Consider the following 21,909-nt stretch of genomic DNA (forward strand, 5'->3'; position numbering starts at 1 on the left):
CAACAAGAACACAAACAAGAAATGTCTAAACAACATTATATGCAATGCTTGGGGAAGAAGACAAAAGGTAACTTAGCAGATCAAAACTTCAACCCAAACTGCACAAAGCTGTATGTCATATTCTCCAGGAACTGCAAAACTTGGTTATATTCTTATTCACGTATAAGTATTCAATCACTTTCCCTGAAATTTCAGGATGGGGAGAGATTCTTATCACAAAAGACACAAAATACATTTCTCTCATTATCTTTGAGTAGGCTGTCCGTATTTTATTTTTTAAGCTCTAAGTTTTGTGATTCTTTTCTTGAAAACAACCAGGTTCCCCTCCATCAAGAGGCTAGTGTCATAACACAAAGACTCTCAACTTGAGAAATGACCCCAGTGTTCCATGGAGAGGTTTGATATTCTGGGAAGACAGGAAAGTCATTCATTCGCTCCAGCAGTTAGAGAACAGCCATTTATTTATTATATATGACACTAATTTAGATGCTCAGAAAGGGGGAGCTATGATCCACACATTTTATTTGCTTTTAATTTCATCCCATTAGAGTCTTAAATTTCTTTGCATAGTCAAGATGGTCAGGAAGCCCCTGAAGTTGACTGTGGCACTGAAAGGAAGACTACTTTCAGTTTGGCAACTGATCTGCTAGGTTACAAAGTGTAATCTTCCTTGAGGCACAAGAAGTGGTCCATTAACAAATCACTACAGCCACTAAGACCGTCCGTTCATACAGTTTATTTCACTAGACTGCAATTTTATACACAGTATGAAGAGGTTTCCTGATAGCACACATAGAGTTGACTTTCTGTACTGCTGAAGAACCACTTTTATTTTTTTTTTTACATTATATCGTAATACCCTATCATTAAAACATTATTCAGTGAATTTTTTTCCAACTACATATAAATGGAGATTTACCACACACACGGTGCAAGAATGTCTTTATAACATATTTGGATCACAAAATGTGAATCTAAAATACATCACTGTAATTAGAACACTACTTTAAGATTACAATGCCCCATGTTGTATGAGCCAGATTTCATCACCCTCTGTATACATCACAAAGCAGTTTGGTGGGTATCTTCTTGGAGGACTGGCAGCAGCTTTAAACTATGATTTCAAAAGAAATCTTTATTTTGGAATCAAAATTTTGAATTTGAAAAACTTCTTCCTTTATGCGTTCCATATTCTCAGAATCAAAATGGGACATTAAAAAATTTATAGTCTCTAAAACAAGGAGAATAAATCCAACCCTCCTTTAGCTGAAAGGCTGGGGGTGTAATATTAGGTTTCGTAGAAACCTAAGGAAAGCACTGTATGGGAAATGGAAATTAGTTCAAAAGAAACATAACATTTCTTTAAAAGCTTCCTGGATTCCTCTGCCCACCCCCCACCTCTGTCACCACCTCTGTCAAACACAGAAAAGAATACTGCATTGCAAATCAAGATCTATTTCCATGAAATGATGTTCTAAAGAAAATGTATGTAAACAAGTCAGAGAGAAAGATTTCTTCATTTCCCCATTTTTGTGGAGTGAGGCAGTGGGATGGTATCAGTTAAATAAGATCTAAAACTTCTTAATCAAAGAACCACTTCATTATACACAAAACAGCTAGGGATAACTGGTGAAATTTTCTCATGTGTTTCCTTTTCTTTCCCCCAAAGTTTGAGAATGTTTGAAAGTTCAATAAATAGTAGAAAAATAATCCTTTACTTAGAAATTTTGAGATGCATCATTTAGAGCTTAACATGAGTTCCATACAGCAACTGTGGTATCTAGGTACCGCTAAGAAACCAGGTGAAATCTTCAAAGCACACATTTCTCTCTGCATGTGCCACGTTGCCAGTCTCCGCTGGAGCATATTTTTCTCTCTTCCAGTTAAGGAGAGCCAAATGTTTCGGGCTCCTCGGAACATTCCCCTGGCTCAGCTTAACCAAGGCTCCCAATGTTTCACTTGTAGGTTCCATCTCTGTTTAGAGGTTTGCTTCTGTTCATTCCGTTGGTATTATGGCAGGTTCATTAATCAGACGTATTTCCCCTCCATTTCACAACCAGCCTTGCATCTTCACAAATGTGATTCTGTCGTTGTTTCTCTTGTTTTGAAATGTATTAACAGGCAGGAAAACGAGTTAAACGACTCTAGACAGAGCACAGACACAAGTGGATTTGATGCTGGCTCTTTCTCCCTCCAGAACATTCCATATCTCCCAGATCTCATCTTCTGATGGAGGTGAGGAGGTTAGCATTCTGCGTCGACAGTGTGTACGGTCACGGCCGCCTGCAGGTGGTGGCTGTGATGCAGCGTGGGGTGGTGAAGGCGGTAGTGGTGGAACTTGTGACTTAGAAGGGCAGCAGTCTGAGGTGGGGTGTCCAACTCCAAGTCTTCATCGTGGTTTCCCACGTCCACCCCGGCCGACAAGGGGTCGTTGGTGCACGGAGGGTTTTCGCTGTCTTCCTGTGGGCTCATGGTGCTGTAACCTAGAAGATGAACACAACAAACAGGCAGCTGAGAGCTTCCAGATGCAGGGAGGAGACGTCACTGCAGATTTCTGGGGCACTGGGAGGCGCTCCTACCTTTGTGTTACATAAGTGTCAATGTTTGCAGACTGTCAGCAGACCTCGAAGTGACTTATTTTTAAAGAGATCTTTCGTTAGCTCTTGCCTTAAAGCAATTACACAATAAATACACAATCATTTTAGACAATATGAACAACAACCCTCTTCCCAAATGCCCAAACCAACGAAACCAAACCCAAAATCACCCCAATCCTTTCTGATCCATAGACCCCACAACTGACATTTGGGGAAATATCCTCCTACACTATTCCCTCAGATAAGATTAAAGCTATTTTTTATTTTTGAGGGGAAAAAACAAACAGCTTCAAGACAAAGATCCTAACAGGACTCAGATCAGTTGGGGGCTGGTGGGGGAAGCTGAGCTTCAAAATGCCTGAATGTGAGGCCACAGTAAGAACAAAAAACAGCTGCCACCATGGCAGCCCTGGTGTCATGTAATTCCTACGCACCAACAAGGCACATATTTTAACGTCCATTTTACAGGTGAGGGAAATGATGATCAGAGAGGTTAATGAACTTGCCTGAGTTCCAGTCCCTAACAAAACACTAACTCTGCATACATTCATAGCAACTAGCAAAAGAATCAGCTATTCTCTGTGTAAGCTGGTCCACTGTATTTAAAGATTAATTTCTTTTGGTATTCTAAGTAATACATGTTTCAAAAGAAAATGCCCTTGCTGATCAAAGGATTTCATTCCAAGAACCTTGGCATGTTTTTAAATATTGCAAAAAAAAAAAAAAATCCCCTTTAAGAATTTTGAGAAGTGACAGCTCATTAATATTTCCGCTGCATCTACAGTTAGCATCAATCAGCACTCACCCGTGGGTAGCGCTAGTCACATCCATGGCTGCAAAACTGACGTGCTTGCATACTAACCAAGCAGGAATAGTTTGTGGTTGAAAATGTTATGCTTCGTGCAAAAATGAGAAAGGCAATTCTCAGTCCTCAATGAAATGTTGTTCAAACAACATAATTCTTTCAGTCCCACTCAACAAATATTTATCAGGCACCTACTATGTATAAGACACTGTGTTGGGCACTGCAGGAGACCCAGAGATGAAAACCTGATCTCTGCACAAGGAGCTGATATGCTAGTGCTTGAGAAATAAAACAAGTACAAGCATAGCTCAGTTCAATTATTCATTTATTGAAGACCATCAGGAGGCTGAAAGGAGAGACTATGAAACACAAATAAGAGATGTCCCTTTTCCTTAAGGATTTCACCACTGAGTAAGAGATACATATTTACAAAATTAGGCTTATTCTGGTGCAGATAATGGTAAGTGCTATAATGGAGGTTTAATTGAAATCCAGCAGAGGGCTTAACTAATTCTGGCTGGAGGACTGGGAAAGCATCACAGGAGGACTCATATTTTAGTTGGGCTTAAATGGATGAGTAGGAGTTTGGTGAAGTGGCTAGGAGTAAAGGAACAGACGAGTATGGCCAAGAGGTGTAGAAACACAAGACTATTTTTACACCATGTGGCTAGGATGAGTGCTAGCAGGTAGATGGAGGACAGACTTTAACTTATAAGGTTTTGAGCAGACCAGAAAAATAGCACAATCATTTCTGTATTTTAAAAAGAGAGTTCTGGAGTCCCTCCCATCAGGAAACTTACACAAGCCTCTTAGATAGCCTCATCCACCAGAGGGCAGACAACAGAAGCAAGAACTACAATCCTGCAGCCTATGTAAAAATCACAAACACATGAGGCTAAACAATACGTTACTAAATAACCAAGAGATCACTGAAGAAATCAAAGAGGAAATCAAAAAATACCTAGAGACAAATGACTATGAAAACACGACGATCAAAAACCTCTGGGATGCAGCAAAAGCAGTTCTAAGAGCGAAGTTTATAGCTATACAAGCCTACCTCAAGAAACCAGAAAAATCTCACGTAAACAATCTAAACTTACACCTAAAGGAACTAGAGAAAGAAGAACAAACAAAACCCAAAGACAGCAGAAGGAAAGCAATCATAAAGATGAGAGCAGAAATAAATGAAATAGAAACAAAGAAAACAATAGCAAAGATCAATAAAACTAAAAGCTGGTTAAAACAAACAAAAAAAAACCCCAAGGAAACTTAAAAAGAAAAAGAGGGAGAGGACTCAAATCAATAAAATTAGAAATGAAAAAGGAGAAGTTACAACAGACAGCGCAGAAATACAAAGCATCCTAAGAGGCTACCATAAGCAACTCTATGCCAATAAAATGAACAACCTGGAAAAAATGATCTCTATCAAATTACCAATGGCACTTTTACAGAACTAGAACAAATAATCTTCAAATTTGTATGGAGACACAAAAGACCCTGAATAGCCAAAGCAGTCCTCAGGGAAAGAAATGGAGCTGGAGAAATCAGACTCCCTGACTTCAGACTATACTACAAAGCTACAGTAATCAAGACAATATGGTACTGGCACAAAAACACAAGAGAAGCCACGATAGTGAGAGGCCCGTGCACCGTGATGAAGACTGCCCCTCACTTGCTGCAACTAGAGAAAGCCCTCGCACAGAAACGAACACCCAACACAGCCAAAAATTAAAAAAAATTAAAAAAAAATACTCTTAGAGGAACACATAGGAAGAACACTCTTTGACATAAATCACAGCAAGATCCTTTTTGATCCACCTCCTAGAGAAATGGAAATAAAAACAAAAAATAAACAAGACGAAAAGACAATCCTCAGAATGGGAGAAGATATTTGCAAACGAATCAATGGACAAAGGATTAATCTCCAAACAGCTCATGCAGCTCAATATTAAAGAAACAAAAAACCAAATCCGAAAATGGGCAGAAGACCTAAATAGACATTTCCCCAAAGAAGACATACACATGGCCAAGAAGCACATGAAAAGCTGCTCAACATCACTAATTATTAGAGAAATGAAAATCAAAACTACAATGAGGTATCACCTCACACCAGTTAGAACCTCTACTGGGCATATACCCAGAGAAAACCATAATTCAAAAAGACACATGCACCCCAATGTTCACTGCAGCACTATTCGCGATAGCCAGGTCATGGAAGCAACCTAAATGTCCATCAAGAGACGAATGGATAAAGAAGTTGTGGTACATACATATAACGGAATATTACTCAGCCATAAAAAGGAACGAAATTGAGTCATTTGTTGAGACGTGGATGGATCTAGAGACTGTCATACAGAGTGAAGTAAGGCAGAAAGAGTAAAACAAATATCGTATATTAACGCATGTATGTGGAACCTAGAAAAATGGTACAGATGAGCCGGTTTGCAGGGCAGAAGTTGAGACACAGATGTAGAGAACAAACGTATGGACACCAAGGGCGGAAAGCTGCAGGGGGTGGTGGTGGTGGTGTGATGAATTGGGTGATTGGGATTGACATGTATATACTGATGTGTATAAAATTGATGACTAATAAGAACTTGCTGTATTAAAAAAAAAAAAAGAGTTCTGGTACTTCCCTGGTGGTGCAGTGGTTAAGAATCTGCCTGCCAATGCAGGGAATGTGGGCTCGATCCCTGGTCCAGGAAGATCCCACATGTCGTGGAGCAACTGAGCCCGTGCGCCACAACTACTGAGCCTGCGCTCTAGAGCCAGCGAGCCACAAATACTGAAGCCCGTGTGTTGCAACTACTGAAGCCCACGTGCCCAGAGCCCGTGCTCCACAAGAAGAGAAGCCACCGCAATGAGAAGCCCGTGCACTGCAAGGAACAGTAGCCCCCGCTTGCCGCAACTAGAGAAAGCCTGCGCACAATGAAGATCCAACGCAGCCAAAAATAAATAAATAAATTTACATATAAAAAAGGAGAGAGAGTTCTGGTGGCAGTTTGGTGGCTGAATAAAAAGGAGAGAGAGGGAGGCAGTTAGGAGGTTATTGCAATAGCCCAGCTGAGAGTTGTTGAATTAAAACTATGGGATTGGACAGACAGCTCTGGGGTGGAAACAGTAGTAGTTCATCAGCAATTTGATGTGGGGGGCTGGGGGGTGAGGGGTGGTTAAAGAGGACTGCAACTTACAGTCAGGATGATAAGAGAGGGTGACTCCGAGATCCTGAGTCTCAGGGAAGGAAACGAATTTTGTTTTTGCACGTCTTGATTTTGAGAGTCTGTGAATAACATATGTAGAGATACCCAGCCAGAAAAAAAGGCACGTTGACCATAAATCAGGACAGAAGAAGGAGAGTTCGTTGTTGTGTGTCCATCATTATTGAGTGCCCTCTTGGTGCCAGATGCCAGGCTAGAGGTTCAACGGAAAAAGGGGTAAGGTGAGGCCCCAGCTTCTGAAAAGCCCACAGTCAAGAAGGGGAAACACAGGTGCGAAACCAGAGGCATTACAAAGGAATACCAAAGCTGATGAACTTGGCTTAGGATCCTAGAGGAAGTGACACTTAAGGTGGCCGTCACAGGAGAGAGGGGTTCACTAGGTAAAGAAAGGGGTGGAAGGTACTTCAGGCAGGGAGATGAGCATATTCAAAGACCAGAAGACTGAAAGGCTCCATGGATTTGAGAAATGGGGAAAAGCTTCACGTGTAGGAGAAAAGAGCAAGAGATGAGGCTGGACAGGCAGGCTGAGACCAGACCAGGAAGGCTGGTCAAAGGGCAGGGGGAAGGTAGATGGCAATAACATAACATGTGCTTTAAGATGATCCCTTGTGGCAATGAGGAGGCTGACCACAAGGAAGGAGGGATCTGAGGCTCAGAGGACAGGGGACTGAGCATCGGCCCGAGAAGACGGCAAGGCCGTGAAGTGGGACATTAGCCGTGTTTAAGTGGAGCGAGCGGCTGTTCAAGCTCACGGAAGGGCTGGCTCTGGTGACCAAATGGACTTCCTGGTGAAGATGCCAAGAGGGTTAATATCCTTGAAGTTTCTAGGTTCAGATGCTGGAGGAATAGTGATGACTTTACCCAAGATTAAGAGATCAGGAGCCAGAACAAGATTCTCAGCTTCAGTAGTGCTAAGTCTAGAATGTAATGTAGGCTTTAAAACCTCAGTTACAAATGTTCTACACACAAGAGACTAAAGCACTAGAAAACACATTTTAGCAAAATCTCAGTGTCTGTGTCAATTATTTTTAGCCAACCTTTAGTGCTAGGCTGTCTTCATCTTGCCTCCTGGATGCCTTCCTGACTCTGCTCACTTACAAGCACCCATCGGAACTGACAGCTGATTTTCCCATTCCTGGTGTAAAATTCATAGTGGTCCTTCTGCCTGCCTCACCCTCCCACCTTCCCTTATCTCGCTATTGTAATTCACGTTATGTTTGAAGGTCTTTTCTGGGAAACCTTCCCAACCAACATCCACCCCACCCAGTCATACCAACCTATAGGGGTTCTGGTGACTCTTCTGTGAGTTTAAGCGGTAATCTGTGCACATCCCTATCTTAGATTTTACCATATTACAAAAAAATATAGGGCTGTCTTGTCCATTAGCAAACTCTTTCTTAAAGTACGAGGACTTACGCCTTACACAAAGCATGCGCTTAAAAAAAAAAAAATCACATAATTTTTTCAGCCATCTGTGGTTCTGTCTGGTGTGACATTTTACCAGTCTCATCTAATAATGAAGATATTCTAGGATTCACTGGGCCCTGCCTGGAGTTCTGACTTAGAGTCCAGGGGTGCTCTGAACCTGGCTGGTCCCAGGCCCAGGTGGGTGGTGACCTTGCAGCCGTTCCCAAGGCAACTTGGGGGCAGCCCCGTTTCTCCTGGGGCTTTCTGATGAGAATCCCAGCAGGGACCCCTCCGAAGGGAACCCCTCTGGGGCAATTCTGTTTTATTTCCTCAGTGGGACACTACTGCTCAACCCCTCTATAACTTACTCAGGCTTCCTCTTATCTCAGTAATTCATGGAAATCTGGAGGGAGGGAGTAGCATGTTTCAGAGAAGCAGGAGAAAGCCAAACACATGCTCTCACTTAGCAAATTAACTGAGCGTTTACTCAGTGCCAGGCAATTCTGTGAAGTGCTGGGAACAGTGATGCATAAGACAGACACGGTCTCTGACTCATGCAGGAAGCAGCACCATTTAAGACACAGAGGACATTTACAAATACTTTCAAAGAAAGACTTCTTTACTATCCAAAGGTGCATACAGAGAAATTCCTGCAAAGCCAGTTTCAAGGCGAAACAGGCTTCAGGAAGGAGGCCTGGCATCCATAAGGAACAGAAGAGTCAAATTAGGCTTTTGCTCTTTGTCATTCTGCTAATGTATTTATCTGACGGTTCTTAAGAAAACCCTCTTGATGGCAAGGGCTGTTAGGTCCCTCTGGGGACTCACTCACCCCTTTGTGGTCATCACCCCTTTGTGGTCACAGTGAGTAACTGCAGGAGAATATCTCTGCACTTCTAAAAAATGGTTTCATGGTGCACTATGTAATTTTTGACCAGATTTTCAAGGTTCAGCATTTGCGTTTTAAGTCTTTTGGAATTTACTTCGCTAGGGGTAAAATTCCCTTTCACAAAGAAAAAAAAAGTTGCTTAACGTACATTTGTAATGTTTCTAATGAGATGGTAACTAAAACACAGATTCACAAGGAACAAATACATACTGGTGATTTTTAACTTAAAAATAAGCCAATTGATTAGTTAGAATATGATATTTTCAAGAGAAATAATGGGAAAGCAGAGTGTAACAGTTAATAGTCAAGTGCTGGAAAACAATCATTCTACATGGTGTCAGAACGTCGATAAAAATGATTCTACTTTTCAGAAACCATTCTTATTTTGAGTAGTTTTCTTTTAAGAAACAAAAATTAAAAATTAGGTTCTTTTAAAATACAAAACTCTGTTGGCCACATGAAATATTTCTAGTTAAAAATGCAGCCTGGAGTCTCCAAGTTTAGGTTGGTAACATTTAGTTTTAATTCTGGGAATATAACCACTCTGAACCATACCATGAAAGTCTGGTCTGTTCCATACTTATATATTTATATATTTTATTCTTCTGAGGTTTCCTTTTGTGCGTGTCCCCTCTCCCCCCAGGGTCTTACATGATTTACTTGCAGATAAAAGTGAACTCTCTCCCCATCTTCTTCTTTGTTCCACTTCTTTAAGGAAGCTGTCATATTCAGCCTTTTATCAGTCTTGTGAATACATGCACGCATTTACAGTTTCTTGCTGGATTATCAATTCCTTGAGGGCAGAGTGGGTATGGAGGTGAGGTCAGCTCTGAGCTCATGCCTGCCATGTGTTATCTCACTTCATCCTCACGACAACCTTACCCAGGAGGAATTTCTAATCCCGTTTTAATTATTAGGAAACTGAGGTCCACGTAGCTTCACTAAGGTCTCACTACCTGGAAAGAAGGGGAGAGGTGGGATTCCAAGTGAATTCTGCTTGACCTGTCTTATAAGCTCTTCTATACCACGCTGCCTGGCAGAAATAAGGCCCATCCCGCTCCCTTCCCCAACTCCTTCCTCTCTGCCAAGCAAACAGCAGATGCCCGCCTGATACCTTCACCAAATAAGAGAATACACGCTTGAGCAAGTCGTGTGCCACAAAAGAACTAGATCAGATTTCCGGGTTTAACGTGTACCTATGGTTTATCCTCTAGGTACCACAGGGACATTAGCTTGATGCCTCCACTTTCAGTGACCCACCATACAGGTTCAGGGATATGACAACACTCGGTTAAATGCTGCTGACTTTGTGGTGCATTTGGAATTACGTGGAATGTCAATGTCTTCCGCTTCTTCTGGCGCTGCATTCTGTCTGCGTGAGAAACTTTGGGGATAACAGGGATCCAATTATTGTGAAAAATGAAAGAAAGCAAGCCCTTAGCTAGATTCCTTGGCTTTGGGATGCTGACACCGCACTATTCCTTTTATCTCAGCTGTTGCTTCATATGCCATTTTTACTAAGATGATGGGAGGGCTAATGGAACATTAGAACATCACTCAGAATTCCAATTTTGTACTGAAGCAGTTTCTACCAGGGGAAAGGGGGGTGGGGAGAGGGAGAGAGAGACGGAGAGGGGGAGAGAGAGAGAAAGAACGCAGTATTTCTGCTGAATAAGAAATGATTTCTGTTGAACTTTAGTAGCCTCAAACCTGTTTTATTATTCAAAGGAGAAGAGACACAGAACTGCCTGGCAGAATGAATTTATGTGGGTTCAAAGGTTTTTCTGGAAAAAAGGCAGAAAGTCAAAGAAACTGAGAAATTTAAGTTCTGCTTTGACTCTCCATAGAGACCAGAAGTTTCTATTTAGTTGGTGGGAACAATGTCATTCAGAGCCCAAATTAAGAGTCCCCATTTTAAAAATCAGACCTTTGGCTTCTCCTGTTTTCCAAAGGGAGTTTGAATACCTGGCTGCCGTGTAAAAGGCCACATTGGTTGCTTTGATGAATATCTACTCCTGCATTTTTTAGCACAGGTGTGGAAGCACACTGCTTGAAGACATTTTTTTTTTTTCAGGGTAGATGTGGACAAGGCAGAATAAAAAAAGCATAAATGCATTACTTATGCATTAAAAAAAGACCTGATTCTGGGAAGAAAAGAAAGATTTCTGGAAAATTAAACAGCTATATGAAAAACAAAAAGATCTGACAATTACAGGAAAGGATGTACACTTCTGTTATATTTTTGTGCAACAGTGGCAGGGATGCCTAGACAGTAGGACACATCTGCTGTTCTCTGTGACAATAAGCCATACGGGCACTGGGAAGGTGAGAAGGTACATGGTGGCCATGCTGTTGGTATAGCCGTGGACTTGATAATTGGTAGCTCACTTAGCACCCAGTGTCTCTTCACAACTCAGTCCCGACCCTTCCCGAGCATCTTACAGGCACTTTAGGCACCTCCATGACTTTGTACACACCAGTCCCTTTGCGTCTAATATCCTTTGTCCCTCGCTTTTCTTTAATCATCCTTCAAGGCCCAGGGTAAGTGCTGTCTCTTTGGTGAAGCCTTCCCTGGGGCTCCAGGCCAGGCAGGAGGTCAGGGCAGGGGACGCCAGATGACAGCATGGATTCTTGCCAGGCCCTGAGAGTATGTGGCCAAGAGAGCCCTTGTCGATGCCAGTGTTTGCCAACCAACATCACTGGGCAGCAGGACCTATGAGTAAGCCGATTCACTGAGAACCACGTGGGGTACCACTGGTTCTCAGTGAATGGGTAAGCAGGTACCATTGAGATGATCTAAATGCTTATTCACGGAGAAAACCCAGGAGGCAATCTGTGTGCCCAGAGGTCATCCCACGTATGCCTGGGAATGCTGAGCCATAAGCCAAACTCTCCTGGGGCTCTTATAAAATTTTCATGCTGGAATGTATCTGTTTGGAAAACTATGCCAAAATAATTTACCTGAGCATGGAACAGGAAAGAGAGAGAAGGGTTATTTATGCATAAATAACTTGTGAGCACTGGCCCGCAAGTGCACCAGGGTCCTCAGGGCCTCGAGCGCAGGAAGCCAGACCTTCTTACCATGATCGCTTTCTGTTCCTGAGCGACCCCAGTAGCGACGCCTCCTTTCTGGACTGTGTGCATGCCGTTCGATGACCGCAGCTATAAATCGAGTATTGCTGACTGTGGAAGGCAAGGATGGTTAGTCACTCTTAGGCCAGCATCTTTATTGTACCAAGCGCATTTGCGCTAAGTAGCCTCATTCATATGCTGGGGGGACTTATTCTTTGCAGAGCTAGAATGAGTAATTTTTTTTTTTTTTTAACCTTTTTTTTGGGGTATAATTGCTTTACAATAATGTGTCAGCTTCTGCTTTATAACAAAGTGAATCAGCTATACATATACATATGCTCCCATGTGTCTTCCCTCTTGCGTCTCCCTCCCTCCCACTCTCCCCATCCCACCCCTCCAGGCTGTCCCAAAGCCCCGAGCTAATATCCCTGTGCCTTGCGGCTGCTAGAATGAGTAATTTTTTAACAATTCTGAGGATTAGGGGAGTTGGTTTTAGGACTGGGACAGCAAGAGGTCCCTAATGACATATCTCCAACATGCATCAAGGAGATATACTCTGTATAGTTGAAGGCCAAAGTATCTCAACACACATGGAGCTCTCTTTTGATAGAGAAATGTTCTGTTTTTTCCCCCCTGAGTTGTACACATTAGTTAAGGGATTTAAAAGAAATGCATACCTGATGACTCCCTTTCTAAAATGCTATACTGGAAAGTAATAAGGAGGAGAAAGAAGGTGAAGAGTAAGGTGTTTTAGGCCAAAGTACTTAATGCAACAAAGAACACCCTGAAATCTTTTGAGATGTACTAGAACAAAGCAAATACCTATGCTTATTCCTAATGAAAATGGGGGAAAAAAAGAACCCCATCGGGCCAAAGCATCTTAAACTTTAATACGAGAAAGCACATTTATTCTGGATTAGCCTCCTGCTGCCACGTTCTGCGTGGAAGCAGCCTGGATACTCACTGATGCCTCTGTCTTCATGGCCGTCATCATCCCTTTCATCTCTGTCATTCTCCAGGTTGGACATACGCACTGACATTTCTAGCCATCATTCAAAAGAGAGAAACATGACTATTTAATCAAACAAAATCACCCACTTTAATGCCCTGCAGTGTTCATTTGATGACTGGATGACAGCACTCCATCAATGAACTGATGCCCCATCTCATTTTTTTTTTTTAAAGGAGGAGGGAGCAGGAATCAGAAGAGAGAACAAGAGGTGAATAATCCAGCGGGGCACCTGAGATTGATTTCTGGAGACAGAGGAGAAAAGATGTTGATTGAGGCTAACAGGTCTTTAATTCTCTCCTCAAGTACCTGAAACGGAAGGAAGGGGTCTAAAACCACGGCTGACTGTGCTGATAAAATGGTGCTACAGAATGCTATAAAAGGCCAGGCCTAAGGTTACACTGGAGGGCAGTCACCCTCAGTCAAACCAAACCTTACCAAGAGGAAAGAGCTTTGTGGTCAGCTCAGTTACTAAATCAGACAACACGATCCCATGATCCCCCGACAGGATTGCGACCACAGTGATATATTCCAGCATCAACTAATCATGACGGCTGCCAGGCTCCTGACCAAGTCCAGGAAAAATGATGAGAGAGTCTTATCTCCACAAAGGTCAGGGTAACACAGCCCAAGGGGTTTGTAGGGAGGATGGGGATGGTCGTTAAATGGTTTCGTTCCTTGCAAACGAGCACAGATACCACATTTAACTCTTGATATGGAAGCCATAATTACCAATTAATCATTTTGTATCTGACTTCAAGTCCTTATCCAGGTTGGACAGTCCTTATCCTGTTTTAAGAGATGTGATCATTCCTTTGAATGTGTTCATTCACACAATATAGTAATAGCTGCAATAGAACAGATTCATGTTCTTGCCAGTAGTGGCCTGAGGTATCTTTGGTCTGTCCGTCTTTTCGGAACAGCAAAGGCAGCATATCTGAGCTTAGCGAAGAACAAAATTTCCCACTCAGCATCCCAGCTCCCCTGACTGTCTTATTCCAGAGGCAAGCTATGGCGGGCTCACGCTTGCGTAAGGAGAGAGATAATCTAGGGATTTTCTGGGGAATCAAATGGGGCTTGCAGGATTTAGGCCCTAAAGAATGAGCTGTGAACTAAAGGAGGGAAAAGCAGGCTTTGGGGACCTCCGAATCTACTCCACAGTAGCAGGAAATGTAGCACTGGTCTTACAGTCGCTTAAAGGCTTACAACTGGTTACTGTCCTTCTCGCCTTGGAACAACCCTGGGAGCCTGCCGCCTCCTGGGGGAGCTTTGGGATTCCTTTCGAGCTCACCTTGGGCAGCAAGAGGAGACATATGCTGATGACTCCGGCGATGAATCTGATGACGGTATGCATACACGGCCAGGACCAAGACCATGATGCAGCCCATGATGCCTCCAGCCACTGGACCCACAGGGGCACTTTTAATCATGTTCAATGTGACAACCTCATCACCTTCATTAAAATAAACAAACAGATGTCCTTCATAAAGATTTCCCAAGTGTAGCAGGAGATGGGGACGGGGGTGAGATGGGAAGGAATGCAGTGGGAAGGGGTTTAGTGAAGATATGTAAGAACGGCTGCTTTACGCTTTGAATCCCTTAAAGAAGACCCACTGGGATGTGGGAACAGGGCTTCCTTTAATTTCTGGTTCTCAGATGAAATGCTGCTTGCTTGCAGAGCACACAATTGGCAAGGACTTGTGAAATAAGCGAGTGGTTGAGGATCCCTTATACACGCAGTGCCCAGTCTAAGGGCCCAGCCCTGGGCTGTGCACTACTCTTAGTACAGAGGTGAGGCAGGGCAACGTGGGTCTCTTCGCACATATTTACTCTACGTGGTGTCATTTATTTCAGTGGCTCAGTCACGTGACCTCCAAAAAGGATCAAATTTCAAAGCTTATTGGGTTCCCTTTAAGACACTATTTGCACTTTTCAGACAGGAAACTGCAGGTGGGCATATAAAGTGACTTCTTGGAGCAAGGTCACTTCAACCGTGTCCTAACCTGGTCCGGTAGTCATACGAGAGCTCAGAACCCTTCCTCACATATAGGAAAAGCTTTTCTTCCACAGACAGGCTAATGTGGGCAGATGTCAAAAAAGGCATTAACTAAAGGCTTAAATATCTTTTCACTTGCCAGCTGAGCTTGAGGAGCTTGTGGTAATTCCAGAAAGACACTGAGAAGATCTCAGGGTGGGTATGCAGGTAGTATTTTTGAGGTCTTGGGGCCTAATCCCAATGGTATTCCTCCCAAAAATGTCCCTGTCCCCCACCCCAAGCCACCCCACTGCACTGGATAGCTCTGGCTTTTGCCGACCTCAAGGACCTACATACTAATTTGTAGCCATAAGATTTCTGCCTTCAAAAGTTGTGAGGGAAGGTAGCAGCAGGAAAGCGATAATGCACGGGTCACTCTGCCCATCACCAGCCCTGTGTTTCTGACAGCTGGGATTCACATTCACACAACCCCACAGTTCAGCTGCTCAGAAATCAGGCCTGATTTTTCTCAGAACAAGCTTTATGGGAATGAATTCCAGGCTTGCAAAATCTGGCAGGAAAGATGGCTGCTTACTCTGCAAAGTATAGCTAGCCAGCTTTGAAAGTAATTATTTGCCTTGGTTTTGCAACTAAAAACTACTGGCAAAGAAATCAGGGAAGTAGGGTAGAGAATTATTTTAAGATCTCTGTCCTAGTATAGAGGCAAGAAAATAGGTTTTCAAGAATCAAATTATTCTGGGTTCCCCAAAAACATACCTATTGCTCCCATGTCATCAACATAGGGACTTTTGGCTCCAACGATCCCCCCGAAGCATTCTTTCTGGGGCGCACAGTAGGATTTGTCTAGGTGGGTCTTGCCATCGCTGTCTACCATGCACCATTCACAATCCAGCACACCAAAGCAGTCCCTGCCAGAAAGACAACGCTGAATGTTCCAGAAAGCGGTGTCATGCAGGGGAGAGCACATGGACTTGGGCATCAGATAGCTCTCAGGGGTTCCATGACTCACTAGTGTTATAACTCCTTGAGGCTGAGTTTCCTTTCCTTATAAAAGGAGAACGGCCATAGCCTGCCACGGGAAAGCTGTCTAATGTCCCTCAACAACTTGGAGATGAGAGAAATAGAACCGCTCTCTGCGAATCAAACCATGAAGTCCACACATCGTGGATTAGTGCAGGGTCACTCAAAATCATCTTAAAAGACCACATGGCCCCAAGGTTTGTTTGACTTTGGCCTAACACTCCCCAGGTATATGGTCATTAAAAAAAAAAAGAAAAAGGAAGGAAGGAAAAATTGATCAAACAAGCTGGGGAAACAGTGGATAAGTTCAACAGATTTCTTTGCTGCCAATTTCTTAGAACTTTTAACATGTTGAGTGCATTCTGACACAGTGTTTCTCAAGCTTAACAGGCTTTGGGTTACTGCATAACACACCGAATTAATCTATCTGATGCCCTACCATTCCTTTGCTAAAGTACATACTGAAAGTAAAACTGGCTGCCCCTTTCACCCAGTAATTTTGTTGAATCAAATGGCAGCTTGCAGCTGTTTAGTCCCAAACAACACCCTAGGGAGGAGGGGGAGGGAGCAGGGAGCGCGTGGCTTTCAGTTCTCAACACTCCTGTAAAGCATATCTGCTTTCTAAGAAAGAATTGATGAGCTTCAATGTATCACACACAGAGCTGGGTTCTGTTTCTAGAACCCATGAGTTCCTGCCCCCTTGCCCTTGCTTCTTCATGCCATTTCCTCTCTTACTCCTCTTATTTCAAGAATAACTCTCCCATCCACAGATGAGGCTACTAAGGTATGGTACATGTGCCAAATAGCTGTAACAAGTGGAAACCAGATAACATTAAACCTGGTAGACAAAAGGCGTATCAAAATCAGTTCTGGATCTGAAAAACTGGTACATCTTTTTAAAACATCAAGAATGGGGATGATAAATGCCATCTGGAAAAGCTCAAGGAGGCTGCCGGTCCCTGTTCTTTACTAGGTTCTGCTCCTGCAGCTATGATGTTGACGTGAAACCAGCACCGGGCACTGCTTACCCACTCTCCATCCTCTGACTGCACCTGCTGTTGACACACTGGTGAAGAGCCTCCTGCAGGCCAGGGTCAATAGCCGTGTATGTCACTGGCTCCTGGTGGACTTCACAGCTTGGGTTTCTACGTAGGAGCAAGTCTGAAGGTTAGGACCAAGACCATCCATATTCCAAACTCATCACGCCCTTGGCCCCTGACCGTGTCAAACAGATCTGGGTTTGAATCCTGGCTTTGCCACTTAGCTCTATGAAACCTTGGGCCAATCTGGCCTGAAAATCTGTCACTGAGATAAATAATGCTATATTACATGTGAGCATCTGTGTGTGTGAAATGTTCCTACATGTTTATCAAAGGGTTAATTTGAAAACTACGTGACAGGGCCTCCCTGGTGGCGCAGTGGTTAAGAATCTGCCTGCCAATGCAGGGGACACGGGTTCGAGCCCTGGTGCAGGAAGACCCCACATCCCACGGAGCAACTAAGCCCATGTGCCACACCTCCTGAGCCTGCACTCTAGAGCCCTTGAGCCACAACTCCTGAAGCCTGGGCGCCTAGAGCCCATGCTCTGCAACAAGAGAAGCCACTGCAATGAGAAGCCCACACGCCGAAATGAAGAGTAGCCCCCGCTCGCTGCAACTAGAGAAAGCCCACACGCAGCAACGAAGACCCAACGTAGTCAAAAATAAATAAAGTAAAAAAAAAAAAAGAAAGAAAACTAAGTGACTTATTGGACATACAGTATCTGACACATGTTAGGCACTTAGTTAATGCTTGTAACAGTCTCATATTTTTTGTAAGTAGCACATATACTCAAAAATTTTTTAGCATTTATATTCAAACCTGAAAGTAGACTTCACTTTAAGACACTATGGAGTTTGAAAACTGGCTCACTGAACAGTTCCATCATTAGAATGAATCACCTTCTTATACTTCCAACTCGAAACAAATCTATAAACAAGACTCCCATTATAAATATGCAAACACACACACACATTTTAAATTTACCTGTTCTCTGCATTGGTGAGGTTGCCAGTGCACTCATTGACCTCTAGAGGGCACTCACAAGGACATTCACATTCATTTTGTTCCATTCTGAAAAGGAAAAAGAAAGTCACTATGCAGAGGGTTGATAAACTATATATGGTACATGCACTGAGGGAAATGAAATAAAGACACCATGAGCTAGTTAAAAGGGACAGTAAAAGTTATAACTAAAGGTTTAAATACACAATTGACCTCAATCCATTGTTCTTTGGACAAGGATGCTACGAACAACACAGCTCTAAATGCTTTTGTAACCAGGACTTTCCTTTCCTCTAGGACACACCTGAACACTTCATGTTTATTTTGCAGTTGGCATCAGTTAAAATATTCAGTAGTGTGGTAAACAGAGAATATGACCCGTCCCATTTTTACCGGTGACAGTTGAGACAGAGCCGGTCCACCATGCTACAAGCACAGAAGGCAAGAGAGTCACACGTTTCGTTGACAATGCCGACAAATGCATTGGTTCCCGGGATCCTCGCCAGTCTGTATTTAGAACAGTGACTGCCGTGCACAAGGTTTGTCAAATCCCCCTATAGACAACAGAGTTGTCAGAAGTGACAGACAACAATGCAAAGTTTCAACTCTACCATCCTGAAAACAACCCTTCAACCAACTGCTGAAAATAGTTCAATCCAACTAAAGCAAGCATCCTTTTCTTCGTTCTATGACAAGAAAATGTGATAGCTGGCTTCATGAAATGTCTACAGTATTTGAAAGCCAAAGATTCTAAAGCAGCATCGTAAAGTTGAGTATGGTCATTTTTTCTGCACGTATCATATGTAGTAGGCCAATTATTTAAGCCCATGTTGGTTTCCATGCCAGTTATCCCTTATGTGTGCATGGTGAGGATAAGCCTTACCATGAGAATCATGGCACTGAATGGTTTCTTAAAAGGTCCAGACGAATTTTTTACTGCCTGGAAGATGCCCACCTTTACAATATAAGCAATAACATAGGCTTATCAGCCTGTTAGCTCCAATAACCAGGAATGTTCCAATTCCATTTTGGAATAACTTGGGCCATTAAGCATTTATTCTAATTCATATTCCACTAAAATTTGCATGTCTGAAAAATTTCTACTGGAATATCCCAGAGCTTCTCTGCTGAAGACTCAGGAAATCATTGTACAAATGACAGAAGATAACAGAGTAAGGCAGACTTTCATATGACAACCTTACCTGACAGCCTCCCTCTGATTACACGCATGTTTGTCAATGTCTCCTTTACAGAAAGTGCTCATCAGAATGGGTATGGGGGTTGAACAGAGTAATAATGACTTCCCTTGCTTTGAACACACTATCCTATTAATATATTCATTCTTAAAACTCTTCTAGTCCCCTACACAATTGTTTTTACAATCACTTTTTCTGAGACTAAGTTTAGGATTTTCATTTAACCTCTTTTTTTTTTTTTTTTTTTTTTTTTTTTTATTTTCATTTAACTTTTTTTTTTTTTTTTTTTTTTTTGCGGTACGCGGGCCTCTCACTGCTGTGGCCTCTCCCATTGCGGAGCACAGGCTCCGGACGCGCAGGCTCAGCGGCCATGGCTCACGGGCCCAGCCGCTCCGCGGCATGTGGGATCTCCCCGGACCGGGGCACGAACCCGTGGTCCCCTGCATCGGCAGGTGGACTCTCAACAACTTCCCTGGTTGGGGCGCCACCAGGGAAGCCCCAGCCTCTTTTGTTTTTGACTTCAAGCTAATTTTATTTTATTTATTTAAAAAAGTTTTTATTAGAGTACAGTTGATTTACAATGTTGTGTTAGTTTCAGGTGTACTAACTCAATACATCTTTATGATTATCTTTTTAATAATACATGTAATGATTTGTGAATACATTTACTTCTTGTGAATAACTTTTTGAATGTTGGTTCTGTCATGACCCATTCTCTCTCAGCTAGGATTATTTACAAATTAATAAGTATATCCTTAAGATCTCTAACCATATCCAGGTAAATCTGTAGCATCTCAAATCACAAGAGAGTATTCTAAGCTTAAAAAAAAAAAAGGAATTATTTTTGGATGATCTACATAAGAGCTCTCATCTAAGAGGGTGGATGACCAAGAACTAACCGAATTTGGCTTTAAGAATTTAGGGAGACTGAGTAATCTCTAGAAGACAGGAAGAGAGGACCACATGGTGCCACATATATTTATACAAGAGTGTGGGAACAGACTTCAGCAGACATTTCAAAGGGCTTAGATTGGGTAAGTCTTTAAACAAACAAAACCAAAGCAAAATACCAACTGTGGAACCTTAAAACACTCACTTCTCCATTCAGGGCTTTATATCCCACAACCATCAGACTGGGGAGTTAGACTAAGGTCTGTCATGTCCTATCACTCTAATTCCCAGGCAATGAAACAGCCGGTAATAGCTAACATTCAGACACAAACCATGACTCCATTGCAATTCCATAGCTGGATGGGAGAAGAGAACGTTGAGGAATCAACTTACCACTAGGCTCGTGTTGAATTTATAAAACCTCTGGACCGTTCTGTCACTGAAGCTGTTGCACAGGTTCTTCTTTACAAAGTTGGGGTGGTTCAGGATGTCATTTGCTACCAGGGGCTCCTACCGAGGCCAAGCAGAACACAAGACAGGTGCCATGTGGTTAGTGAGCCGCAGACCGGTGGAGAACTGGGCTCTAGCTTCGTGACAAATACCTTGTGGGTGATGTGCTGCTGTTCCACGGGTGCATGTCCTTTGGGGTCAATGAGGGTTGGATGTGCCACCAGATAACCCCTGTCCTCCATTATGAAGCACCTGTGCCGAGACAATGACATTCCTCACTCACAGAAGCTGCTGTTCTATGCTTTTGGAGAGCATCTATCTTGCTAGCCCTGACACAAATTGCATTTATCAGGTTCTCAGTAAATATTCATGGACGAAATGAAGGAAGGCTGGCAGTCAGGTGACAGACACATTAATTCTCAAGGCGTTGGATTACCTAGCGTACGGTTTAAGGCGAGAGACTTACACCTGACTCTGAGGTCACCTACATACTTCGTACAGAATGTGACCACCCAGACTAAGTAAGATGGGCTCGAAGATCTTTTGCAAGAATGTATAAAGTGGGACATTTTTTTCTTTTTGCTGGGGAGGGAGATTCCGAAAGAAGCAGTCTTGGGTATTTTCAGGCACAAATTTTAGGTAAACCATACAATTTCCTCTTTCAATGACAAACATACCTAAAATACAACGTTCAGAGGACATGCAAAAATATATTTGATGGAAACACTAAATAAGTGAAGCTAGAACTGCTTTAATCAAGACTATATTCTGCTCTATTTTACTTTCCCTTCGTCATAACAGTTTGCTGTGAATCCTGCATTTCCCCATTAAGGGCCAATGTGAAATTGAGCAGTGATATGAAGCATGGGCTATGAGTTGGAAATAAAGGTATTTTTAAAAGTGGCCTGTATTAAATCAAGGGAATGCCCTTGCTTTGACATGCTCTTTTGAAATTCAGGTGGCAAAGACCTTTGGTTCCATGAGCCTCTTTCTGGGGAAATGTACAAAGGAACAGACTAAGCATCTGAAAATCTCACAAAGACTTTGGTTTAATAACTAAGTTCATATCAAAAGTACTACCCAAGAGCACCCTCTGGTCTTTCTAGCACTCAAGATATGGGAAACCTCTAATTACAGACTCCTAGAGAAACAAGAGCTTTTGGAGAATTCTGTGCCACAGTTACTCTTCTTGTTAGAAGCCAAATCTGTCCATCTACGTCATAAACAGCATGCATCTTAGAAAAATAAAAGAACAAAAACCTCCTTTATAGAACACCCAGGCAATGGACTCAGTTTCTGACGCTGACTACGACAATGTG

The 21,909-nt window shown here is 42.7% G+C and overlaps 1 protein-coding gene across 2 annotated transcripts in view; it reads right to left on the bottom strand.

The window, feature by feature from the left end:
- Positions 1-720: 720 nt before the first annotated feature.
- Positions 721-21,909, bottom strand: part of CACHD1 (cache domain containing 1) — a 125,098-nt gene continuing 103,909 nt past the window's right edge. The window contains exons 17-26 of one of the 2 annotated variants that reach the window (XM_024764775.1): positions 20,743-20,842; positions 20,534-20,650; positions 18,447-18,607; positions 18,036-18,122; positions 17,039-17,155; positions 15,747-15,898; positions 14,286-14,447; positions 12,950-13,027; positions 11,995-12,096; positions 721-2,483 (exon numbers count right to left, since the gene is read on the bottom strand). In XM_024764775.1, coding sequence (XP_024620543.1) covers positions 2,245-2,483; positions 11,995-12,096; positions 12,950-13,027; positions 14,286-14,447; positions 15,747-15,898; positions 17,039-17,155; positions 18,036-18,122; positions 18,447-18,607; positions 20,534-20,650; positions 20,743-20,842 — 1,315 coding nt within the window. In that variant the 3' untranslated portion in view covers positions 721-2,244. The remainder of the gene's footprint in view (positions 2,484-11,994; positions 12,097-12,949; positions 13,028-14,285; positions 14,448-15,746; positions 15,899-17,038; positions 17,156-18,035; positions 18,123-18,446; positions 18,608-20,533; positions 20,651-20,742; positions 20,843-21,909) is intronic. The other variant, XM_024764774.1, reaches the window with a different exon arrangement.

The sequence above is a fragment of the Neophocaena asiaeorientalis genome, unplaced genomic scaffold (assembly GCF_003031525.2).
Source record: "Neophocaena asiaeorientalis asiaeorientalis breed wild unplaced genomic scaffold, Neophocaena_asiaeorientalis_V1.1 scaffold135, whole genome shotgun sequence".
NCBI classification, from domain to species: domain Eukaryota; kingdom Metazoa; phylum Chordata; class Mammalia; order Artiodactyla; family Phocoenidae; genus Neophocaena; species Neophocaena asiaeorientalis.